The sequence below is a fragment of the Diadema antillarum genome, unplaced genomic scaffold (assembly GCF_040938485.1).
Source record: "Diadema antillarum isolate AM-2024a unplaced genomic scaffold, OU_Dant_1.0 seq00000850_RagTag, whole genome shotgun sequence".
Taxonomy (NCBI): Eukaryota; Metazoa; Echinodermata; class Echinoidea; order Diadematoida; family Diadematidae; genus Diadema; species Diadema antillarum.
Window position 1 is genome coordinate 290,819 of NW_027271723.1, and position 12,017 is coordinate 302,835.

The window sequence follows — 12,017 nt, forward strand, 5'->3', positions numbered from 1 at the left end:
TTTGAACCATGAATAACTCAATAAGATACATATTAAGAGTTGTTGAAGCACGCCAGTATCGCAATCCAAGATGGCGTCCAAAATGGCCGCGCCATTTCCTTTTTTCCTCACAACTTTACAAGTAGCTATTTCACCTGCACACACTTTAAATGTCGAAATATACGTTTTGAGTCACAAGGAACCAAATACTTATTCAGAGATACTGAAACACACAATGTTAAGCGCTTTTACTAAAGGCACTCTCAGACTAATCGAAAATGGAGTCCAAAATGGCTTCCATTTCCTGTTTTTCTCAAAACCCTGCAACTAAGTAACCCCGGAATACGCACTTAAGTCTTTAAGTAAATATTTTGAGACATAAGGAACACTCCCCCCCCCCCCCCCCAAAAAAAAAAAAAAAAAAAAAAAAAAAACTTATTCAGAGATCACGAAACACGTAAGAGGCTGTGGATCCCGAATATACAATCATTATTGTCTAATGATATATTCAACCTGGGGGAGGGGGGCATTTTGTCCGACAAAGTTGTCGGACAAATTTGCTCCCAGCCAATCAGATGCAAGGATTTCAGCAGCTTGTAACAGTTTGTCAGAAAAATATCCGACCAACCTGCTTCATGAAATGCCCCCTGAAGGGTTATATGCACTTCATCGTTGAATTGCAATCATAAAAATGCAAAACGTCCCTCGCACAGCCCTTTTCCACGCGAGACTTTGCATAGTTTTGAGATTGACTAATTTCCGAATAATATGTCATTAAAAACTGTACACCACTTACAATATGCAAAAGTTCCCTCATATTTGAGGGTAATATATGCAATTCCTGACCCTTCACTCTAAAAATATCCGGGTCAGAACTGACCCGGAAAGGATCCGTTGGTGTCACACTCCATTCCGGGTAAAAAATGACTTGGAATTTGGTCATGAAGACCCGGAATGGGGTCACCCTGACCCAATTCATGACTCTAAAGGGGGTCATATCTGACCTCATTCCTGACCTTTTCCGGCTCAGTGTTGACCCGGATGTTTTTAGAGCGTTCCGCCGCTCAGTTCCACGAGATAACTTATTGTTATTATTGATTAACAATTTCAAAATATTCCATCAATGTGTAAGTGATGTTATCATTTTCATTTCAATTCAAATGTGAAAGCTCCCTCGTGTTGGAGGGTTTGGGGAAACTGAGACTTTATGAATTATATACTCTTTGAGGATGGACAATTTTCTCAATATAACACCAAGGGTGCACCAGGCCGTTTAAAGGCGACCATAAAAAATGCAAGAAATCCCTCCAGTGGAAAGGGGTTTCCCCTCCCACATCCTCCACCAGCACATTGCCTTGAATATAGTCTATATTCTAAATACCTACATTTTTTATGAAAACAAAAATCTCCCTCTTGTGGGAGGGTTAATCAACTCCTACACCTCCCCCGGTAATTTCCATAAATAAAGGACCTAATTGTATTTTCTTACTTTTATGATGAAAATAGATATCAAATATTTCGCCAAAAGAGTGGGTTAAATATCTGAATTTCAAGTTGGAAAATGCCAAAATTTCAACCCTGTGAAGGAGTATTCTCCTCCCACACTCCCCGACACTATCCTGAATATTTTTCCAACTTTTTTAAATAGAAAAGAAATATCGAATATTACACCAAAAGGGTGCACCAGATCTCTGAACTTCAAGTCGAAATTAAAAAATCTCCCTCGTGCGGGAAGGGCAACCCTATACCACCATGGAAAAAAAAATCGAATATTCTATTAACTAATAGGGCGCATCAGATGTCTGAATATCAAGTCTGAAAATAAAATGCAAAATCCCCCTAATGGGGGGGGGGGGGGATCCCCCTTCCACACCCTCCCGTTGCCCGTTTCCCTGAATACAGTATACTTCGTTATACTTTTCTTACTCTTGATGGAAACAATTCAATATCTTACCAACGTGTGCACTTACAAAATTATGTTTCATCTTCAAGTCTAAAAAAAAAAAAAAAAACCCAAAAAACTCCCTCGTATGGGAGGTGAGTAATTCCTCCTCCATGTGCCAATAAATATGAGTGCTATTCTCTGATTTCTATCTATCTAATCTACATGACATGAATAAATTCAATTACTATATATTTTTATAAGTGGAGCAAAAGGCTGCACCAGAGAAATTCATTGTCGTGTGATAAATTACACATTATTTTGTAGCACATAAGACATTGATTTTGAACATGTATGTAAAGATACCAAAAATAATTGTTTTTCCTTCCTCAGTGGTAATTGACAGTTAATTAAAAAGTTTGTGAATATTTTCCGGATGAAAAATCACATGTTAATCGTATATACTGTCAGGTATTTACAGAATTGTGAGATAAATTTGTCATTGCCGGCCATTTTGTTCGCTATATTTTGCATTTTAGGAAGAGCTTAAACTGTGTTCTCCATTCTTCAAAACATAATTTAGACGTTTAGGTTACCTGGTTGAAAGTTTATAAGAATTTCAGGAAATGGCGGCACTTTTGATGCCATCTTGGATTATGGTATTGTGCGCATCAACGTATTTTCATATGCATTGAATTCTTCATGTTTCAAAACAGTTATTCAAACACTTATAAGTAAATTTTGTATCGAAAATGCCTGGTTAAAATGTTATAAGAATCTCAGGAAATGGCAGTCACTTTGGACGCCATCTTGGATTACGGTATAGCTTGTGTGCATCATCATCTCTTTTAAGTTATGTATTTTATTGAGTTCTGCATCCTTAAAAACATAGTATATTTAGACATTTAAATTTTCTATTTGGGTTACCTGGTTGAAAAGTTATGCGAATTTCAGGCCCAATGGCGGCCATTTCGGACGCCATCTTGGATTGGTACTTGTGTGCATCAATATCTTTTATTTTGTTGAGTTCTTGAGTTATACGAATTTCAGGAATAATGGCGACCATTTTGGACGCCTTCTTGAATTGCGGAAAACGCTCATGGAGGATTTATGAGGACTTTTAGTATGTAAATTATTGAAGACATATTTCTGGACCTATCCTGGAAAAAAAGAACATCAGCTTGTTACCAGAAATGTCCATGTTTAAGCCTATACCCTAATGCTCTTGGACTATTTAAAAAGGGCCGATCGCGGGAAAGAATTTAGGGGGAATTAAGATGTTTGCCCCCTCCCACGTATCCCTATATAAGCGAGGAAGCTTACGTTTTAGCGATTTGCTGGGCAATTGTTTTTGTTGTTGTTTTGTTTTTAATGGCCTGTATCACTCAGAATTGAGTACATTGTATTTACGCCATCAGGTTCTTTTTTATTTCACTTTTTCTCTCTTTTTTCTTCTTCTTTTTTTTTTTTTTTTTGTCAAATTGATGTACGTGTTTCATCACTTTCCTCACAGAATTTAGTAAAAAAATTGCTGGCCTTTGTTTGGTCGGCTATTTGGTCCCCTGATTGTTTGCTGATAAGATACCTGGCAACAGCTGGTGCATAGGGTAAGATAGGCCTCTATACGTATTTTCGGCGGAATACATGCACAATGTATGTGGAAAATTATCCTTTTCTGTTTTTTTTTTTTTTCGGTTACCTTTTGAGCACGTACGCAAATGTGGTACATGCATGTAGTTTTCTGCACCGGAAATTTTACAATTTATAACTTTTTACTCGAGTACGTGTGAGGATTCCTCAAATTTTCACTGATGTGTTCTGGTAATATCGCTGCTTCCACTCAATCCACGATGTACTAACTTCAAGTTTCCTGTAATTCCCAACTGCAAAGAAGAAAAGAAAAGAAAAGAAAAGAAAAGTCGAGCTGGTACACACAGAGTAGATCCTGCTGCGAGCTGTTATGCACCTTCGGAAAGCTGACGTGGTGTTTGGAGTGTGCGTGCGTGTACTCAGTTGTGTGTGTGTACGTGTATGTATATGTGTACGTATGTGTACGGTGTGTGAATCGTGTGTGTATGTGATGTACATTGTGTGATATGTATGAACGTGGAAGAACGCTAATAAACCAAAACGGCGGGTACGTATGAAGACCTGAAAATTGGTAAGCTAACAAACATTAATTTCATTGTCATTATGATTATGATGTTTTAGATATGAAGGTGTGAAAGGGAAAGGATACTCTTAGATTTCTTACTAAATGGCAGTTCCTTATGGTGAGATCTGTAAATGGGAAACGCTTCAGGGACAGGGAAACGATCAATGCAATGGAATAATGCCATTGTAGTCCCACACCTATAATTACGTGTGGGGATTAACTCCAGCTCCAGTGGCAAAATGAGAAGGCCAGCCAGTGCATTCGTATTAATTAATGTGTTACAGTTAGGTAAATAACACGAATATAAACCATGGCATAATCGTGAATAGGCCCCACCGCAGGGCGCATGCATCCGAAGAGATATTCGGAAGAAATATAAAGAATATAGACCTAGGTCTAGATCTATTTCAACCCCAACTTTTTTTGTCTTCTTTTTTTTGTGTGTGTGTGTATCAATTCCCAAAGAGAATTAATTCCTTGTAACAGAGTTAGAATAATTTTACCTAATATTCTCAAGAATGTTAAATGAAAGATGATCTATACTTGTGAAATAACAAAGCAAAGACTGCTCTAAGTTTGATTTATTGGTTTTATGACTTTGTGCTTATGTTTTTCTTTGTTTTTAATGCGTGCAGTAATATAATGAGGAAATTGGCAGCCCCACAGACCTCGTTATTTAAACGGGGTTTCACTGTACATTGTAGTAGTAACCTAAACTCCACAGTCTATTCTATCTACCTGGAGTATTAATAGAAAGTGATGTACATGCCTGAGTGCATCAGTAGGAATTGTGCATGTAAGGCAACTACAACTATGGATTTTTTTTTTTTTTTAATCATGACCATCAATCAATCATTTACACATGACAATTAAAGTAGCAGGATGCATGGCGAGCCAAGTGTGCAGACGCTTGTTAAACTTAGTGTGCAAACTTGCTTTAAGTGCGTGATACCATGTTTACAGTCGCCATTGTCCGTGATCGCTGTGATGATTTGATATTGAATGTGTAGCAAGAGAAAATCACAGTTCTTGACCAATGACATCATAGAATTGTCTTCACCCATTCTATGGTAGAGACTGGAACAAAACTTTGCCCTTAATATCATGAATGACACAGCAACATACAGTACTTTGGCATGTTACACCATGGAAAATCTGCATCTTATATTGGGAATGTCAGTTCGCAAACAATAAATGAGCATTTAAATGATCAAGTGTGTGCAATATACACTGTATGTCTCATCTCAGTGGCAAATGAAACAGCTGTATGCTTGTTTGTTTGCTTGCTTTTAGTTACATCTTAGATATTTTTCTTAGACAGAAAAAAAATATCTTTATGATTTGTATTCCATTAGGTTAATTGAATTTGCTGTGTGACATCTTCATCAAGTGCACCTACAGCTGTAGGTGGCAAAGTATTCACCACCAACATGGTGGACCTGTGGTTGTTCCTGGCCCTCTTCCTCCTCATCTTCCAGGTCAGTTGACTAATCGTTGAAATATACCATTCCAAAGAAATTATAGTGATCAATCCAGAGTTAAAGGAAAAAAGTAGAGAAAATGAAATCTGCATTGAATTAAGCAGCACTGGAACATTGTGAAGTAATGCTGCATCACGAGCAGTTTTTATTGATTTGTCCTTTAGAATGCAGAGCTTTTTAAAAACCATGATCTCACAGAGATTATTGTGCAATTTTTGTCAGTTGTGATTAAAAGCGAGTAATGTTTAGATCTTCACATGCACAATATGTCTTTAATTCAAATTGTGAATGATCAAGTACAATGTATGTCACTTGTACAGAAATCACTGGTGATAAGGAAGGCATACAAATTGTACAATACAAAATGCATTCATGACATTAAAGGTCCTGTTTACCACGGGGAGCAGTGATTAAAAAATGTTCAAGATATCACATTTGATGCATATGTGTGGTCAGTTGTGTAACAAAACATCCTAACATATAAGAATTTTGCAATAAAACCTAAAATAAAAGGAGATATCATTCTTTTTCTCAATAAACTGTAACTGTAGACGGGTTAGTCTTGAAACATTTTTATTATAAACCATTGTCCACATTTTGTATATTTAACACTACAGTGCACTCCCGTTACAACGAACACGGTTATAACGAAATTTCGTTATAACGAAGTAAATCTTCTGGTCCCAAAATTATCACCATTAAAGTCTATGGTAGAAAATTCGCTTATAACAAACACGGTTATAGCGAAATTTCCGTTATAACGAAGTCTTTTCCGAGCGCCACCAACAAAGAAAAACAAAAGAAATGTGCTCCGTTATAACGAAATGCGAATTGCTTTCCAAAATACGTAGCGGAACAAGCATTTATAGCATCTCTGCATGGGTGAACACTTCACACCACTGTGTGTTTGCTCCTTGTGTCACGCACTGTTTCTAAGGGGAACTTGCGTTTATTATTGTAATACAGTTATCCCATCACATTTCGCATAGCTTTCCAGTGTATGATGAGTATTCAGTAAACATGCTATGATATATATACTTGGTTCCCTGTTTTCGTTATATGATTATATTGTATTTGTTCGGTTATAACGAAATTTCGTTATAACGAAAGAAAACTGCCGGTCCCGAGCATTTCGTTATAACGGGAGTGCACTGTACTTAAAATTGATTATACTAGGTCAAATTTTTGCATTGGTTGTTCCTATCCCTAAATCACATTTTAGAACCATTTTGAAGCACTAATGCTGGGTTTTTATTTCATCTGCAATGGTAAATTATGCCTTTAATAGTCAGATGAATATTGTCATTGCTGTCGATACAGGGTTGCTGATGAATGGTGATCTACATTCACAAGCTGTGCAAAAGAAAATCTCAGAAACTCCTAGTCTTCAAGAAAGTTTGTGTGTTGATAACTTGATTTTTTTTTCCACTGTTTTGTGTTTCTTTGCCCTCTTGTTGCTAATGGCAACAGATCTCGAGGACGACAGGGAGCCAGGGGCAACTGTCACCAGATTTCTGTCTCTCCAGGGGCTTTTCCTCCAACCTGCTGTGCAGCTCTTGTGACACCCTCAAGGATTTCAAGCTGGAGTGTCTGGTAGGGGAGTGCAAGGACTGCTGCCAGCAGGACACAGAAGACACAGCAGTGGTGGTATGCTTTACCCACACTCTTTTTTCACAACTTTTCCATTACAGAGATTGGAATGGTCATAATATGACCAAGTTGTTTTCTGTTTCTAGGTCCACATCAGTCACACCCTACAGTGGACTCCCTTTATATAAAAAGTCCTTGGGACAGGCAGTTTTTTTCCATTGTATCGCAGTATCATTATAAGCAAACATATAAACAATAAAAAACATAGAGCCGATGATGTTACGGCCTGAATTTTTATTTCGTTGAAAGCAGAATTTCGTTAGGTTATAATGGGAGTGCACTGTATCTGTGCTGACAATTGACAGTCTTTCATTAAGTGACACTGGTTTATAATTGGTCAAAACCTACCTGGTGAATGATTCATTAGATTTCAATACATGCATTGAAATGTTTTGCCTCTGCGTAATTCTTTTGTGGAATACAGTAATGGTGGGAAAATAACTGTCCACTATGCACTGCATAATGATGTCAGTGACATACACTTGTATGTCGTCCCATCTGTGTAATTTGTTGTCTATTCATTTCTCCCTGGTCACTGCAGTCCTTCAAGCATGCCCACTTGGAAGTATGTGGATGAAAATTGGGTCGGTTTCCACAAATTCAAGGTAAGAATGGAACCATATGATACAGCAAGTAACAGCAACTGACAGGCAGCCTTTGACCTTCTAATGTTGAGGGAGAAAATAGATTATTATGATATCTTATTTGTGAATTCATTTTTTATTTTATTTTTTTGGGTAGTTGTTCTATTCTATTTACCCATTACCTACTACATTATTGTACATGCTATAAGGATTAGAACCAACACTTGCTGTCAGGTGAAAGCTCGGTGGTGTAGTGGAGATGACACCTGTCCGGTGATCAGGAGGTCGTAGGTTAGAATCCTGCTCGAGTATGTACGCCATGATTTTTTATCATGGCTACTACTAAAACACTGATCAATTCAGTGGTTATTTATGTCGATGTAGGACAATTTGTCAATCAGTTGCATAACATGATCTTCGTTCTCCAGAAGCAATGAGAAATGAAGTTGTGCTTGTTCTTCATGAAATCACAAATAATGTAAGTGATGTATGAATGTATAAGTGTGTTCAATTACAAGCAAACTTGAGTATAAAAACCCATTCTGTCACCCAGTGTCGTTCACTACAAAGCCCCTTTATAGCTGCCTTTATTTCATGATTTTTTTTTTTAAATTAAGTTAGTGTAAGTGGATTGTTTTTCCTTTTCTTTGCACACAATCATTACTTACCTCCTTTTTTTCTCTCTTATTTTTTTGCAGCCTTTGTGAAGAGTGAGAGACCAAAGAAGTTTCCAAACCTCAAGATCAAGGTACGGTGACACACACAGAAATGTTGATCATTATTTTATCATTCAAATTTGGAAATGCTAGCATCAAACACACACTGATAGAGTAAGAAATGGAGTCATGAAGTAGTTGAACATTAGTGATGATTTCTCTCCTTTTCTCTTTTCTACCTTTGGAAATTACTCAATGCATACACTTAATTGAAATATATGTACATAAACTGGGTACATACATTGTATACACATGTACATGTGTTACTGCACAAGAATTCTGTAGGGAAAGATTTGGGCCATAGGGATAAAGGTGAAGTGAAAATGTTATAATGTCACTATTTTCCCCATATTTTTAATGTAGCTCAAATATTGTGAAAATTAGATATTACCAGTAATTACCCATTGTTATTATTTGAGGAAAGTTGTGGACAATGGGGTCAAAGGTTAGATAAAAATGCTGAAATTCTCGGATACTTGCACTTTGAAACAATTCACCCATCTAACTGAATCTTGGTTCAAGGAATATGTATCAACACTCAACACATGTGAGGTTGTGCCATCAAACTTTAAAACATGATATTTTAATTATTTGCCAATCTCGTGAAACTGTCATCTCATATTGTCATGATGTACTACAGAACTATTGGGAGAATAATGCGAGATGATGGAGGCATGCCAGCCACCATAGCAACATTTCATGTTTTATATGGGTGATCAAATGAGCATGACACTGCTGTGGGCAGTGCTCTACTGTAATTCTGTGCAGTCTGCAATACAGTGCACTCCTGTTATAATGAACACGGTTATCCATGTAACAAATTCCAGTTACAAAGAATTATAAATTCAGGCGGCAACATTATCCATTATATATACCTTTATCGTTTAATTGTTCGGTTATAATGGATAACGAAGGAAGACTGCCCGTCCTGAGGACTTCATTACAACAGGAGTCCCCTGTACAAATTGTTGTTGTTTTGTTTGTTTGTTTTTTGTTGTTGTTTTTTGTGTGTTTTCCCTATATGGTACTACATTCATCTTGTGAGATTGATTTAGAGTGTGAATCTCGATGTCCTTTTTTGCTTTCTTTGCAGTATGTGCGAGGTGCTGATCCCGTCCTGAAGTTCCTGGACGAGGACAAGAATGTGGTCGAGACTCTGAACATTGAAAAGTGGAACACCGACTCCGTTGAAGAATTCCTTCAGGAAAAACTTGCATAGATGGCTTCCGAGAAACACACTCGCAGAGATGTCGCGCTAGTACATTGCAGCTGGATTTTTTTTTAAAGAAGTGAGATGCAGTTCAGAAAATGAAATTCCATGTATGACTTGCTCCAAGCCCTCTTTTTATAAAAATATTTCATATCTGTTTCTGACCCATAATCAAGATGTTTCTGTCACAATTTCTGTGTGCAAGAAAATCAAGAAGCAGATTGTTGACTGATATGATGACGACTTTTTAAGTCCCTTACAAACAGCCCTATAGATTTTTATATATCAGCACATGGTTAACAAAAGCTGATGGTTAGACTGTCTTGAAGACCTTTTTTTTTTGTATCCAAAAAAGCAAAAAAAAAGCTGATTCCCTCTGTGCTAAAAAAGGGCAAAGATTATTTCTGGATGTCGTTTTCAGGTCGTGGATGTCCTTACTCATATGCAGTTCATACATGTACATTCCAAGTAGTATTGTCTTCCTCCATTTAGATTTTGGATAGAAAAAGCAATGTACCAGTGTGACATCTTTCATGTTGGAGGAATCTGTGCTCTCAGTAACTATCGTTTCTGCCAACTACTGTGTGGTCTATTAATTCTAAGATGAGCTTTTGTCAGTTGCACTCTTATTTTGTTCTAGCTAGAACTTCCCCAGAACTTCCCCAACGTGCGTGGGCTGCTGCACATTACAGAGAAAATATTGCAATATTCAGTAATCTTTGCATGAAAAAAAAGAAGATATTCTTCTTTTTTGAGTGTGAAGTGGAAAATAGACCTGGTGAGAGCCTCACAGAAACATTTTGTCCACACACATGCATGAGAAGCACGCGCACTCACACTTTTCAAATTGGTGATACATGTACGATAGTTACTGGCAGTAAGGTCAGGCTGTGCCACACTGGATGAAAACAGTGCAAGAAACCGGACGGTGTGCACTGTTGGATGAATTATGTGTGGTGCAGCTTGCTACATCCTACAACAATGCGAGTAATTTACTGAAGAGATAGTATTATTCCCATTTCACTATTTATTTTCAACTCTCTTTTTTTCCTTCTTCTTCTTCTTCACTGCACAAAAGAATATGATTTGTGACGCTAATTTGTAATTCATTCATTGTCATTAGCCATTTAAAGTTATCAGTGTAGAGTACCGGTATACTGTTTTATTATGAGCATTCCTCCAAAACAAACCCAGAATTAGTGCCTCTCATCTGAGTGCCATATCAAGTTAACATCATTCTTAATTTGCAAGTTACTTTTGTATTAGAATGCCACCAGATAATACTCATTTGACAATATTGTCCCTTTGGCACTAATTGTTTTTTGGCACCTTTTAAAAATCATACACGACTGTCAGAAATGTCACACAGTAAGTGAGCATAGTTATTAATACATGTACAATGTTTTTACAGACCGAGTGTCATGTTTTAGTCATAGTACATTTCTGAAATATAGATAATTTATGTCAAAATTCTTACAATGCACTTTGTTGAATTCTTCTTTTCCCCAACATTTAAAAAAAGAATCAAAATTCAAAAACACCTTCTTGACACACAGACGCAAACACACATGTAAACAGATGTTGTACACAAACTGTAAAGGTGCAATGTAAAGCAAGAACCACTGACCAGTAGATAACAAAGGTAATCGATGATTAAAAGTGATGTGGTCAAAAGATGCCATGCACATTGAGTGAGGGAGGCTGTTATTCTTATTTCTGATTTGTTGTGATTTTGTCCAGTAAGCAGCTCAGCATTGTTATTTTTGAAAACATAATGCAAATGTGTAATATGTATTAATTCCCTCAACACTGTTCATGTGATGTCAAGAGAAATTGAGAAGATAAAATACGTTTTAATGAATATTGTGCTTTTTGTCTGTTTAGTTATTTCTAGTCATGCCATTGTGTGTTCATGTGATATTACAAAGTGTGAAGATCACAATACACGATACCAATGTACGCTGCATTTTCTCAGTGTGCAGTGTATGTAAATGAAGTACATGTATGTTTGTGTTTATATTTCATGTCAAAAAGAAAATTTTTTGAAGATCTGAGGGCCGGCCAGGGTGATGACATCATCAATCCATCCTATTTGTATGCGTAATGGTGACCAGTATCAACATTATTGAGTAAATCTATACATTGAAATTCCATACTTTACCATGAAGAAAATTTTTGCTTACATGAAACTTGTGAATTTCGTGAGGAGCCAAGATTGCACACGAAAGCTTTGTACCGTATGTCCCCCCCCCCCCAAAAAAAAAAAAAAAAAAAAAAAAAAAATACAACGGGACCCTCTGCATTGGTAACTTTAGAAATACAGTGTAGTGAATCAATCCACATGCAATTTCAGGGTGTCA

General features: G+C 36.9%; 1 protein-coding gene across 1 annotated transcript; it reads left to right on the plus strand.

Annotated features, from left to right (window-relative positions):
- Nucleotides 1–3,967: 3,967 nt before the first annotated feature.
- On the plus strand, nucleotides 3,968–11,485 carry LOC139740365 (selenoprotein F-like). The gene is made up of 6 exons (XM_071650959.1): nucleotides 3,968–4,022; nucleotides 5,372–5,494; nucleotides 6,968–7,144; nucleotides 7,689–7,752; nucleotides 8,430–8,479; nucleotides 9,541–11,485. The coding sequence occupies exons 2-6, from the start codon at nucleotides 5,447–5,449 to the stop codon at nucleotides 9,664–9,666; spliced, it is 465 nt and encodes a 154-aa protein (XP_071507060.1). The 5' UTR covers nucleotides 3,968–4,022; nucleotides 5,372–5,446; the 3' UTR covers nucleotides 9,667–11,485.
- Nucleotides 11,486–12,017: the final 532 nt, after the last annotated feature.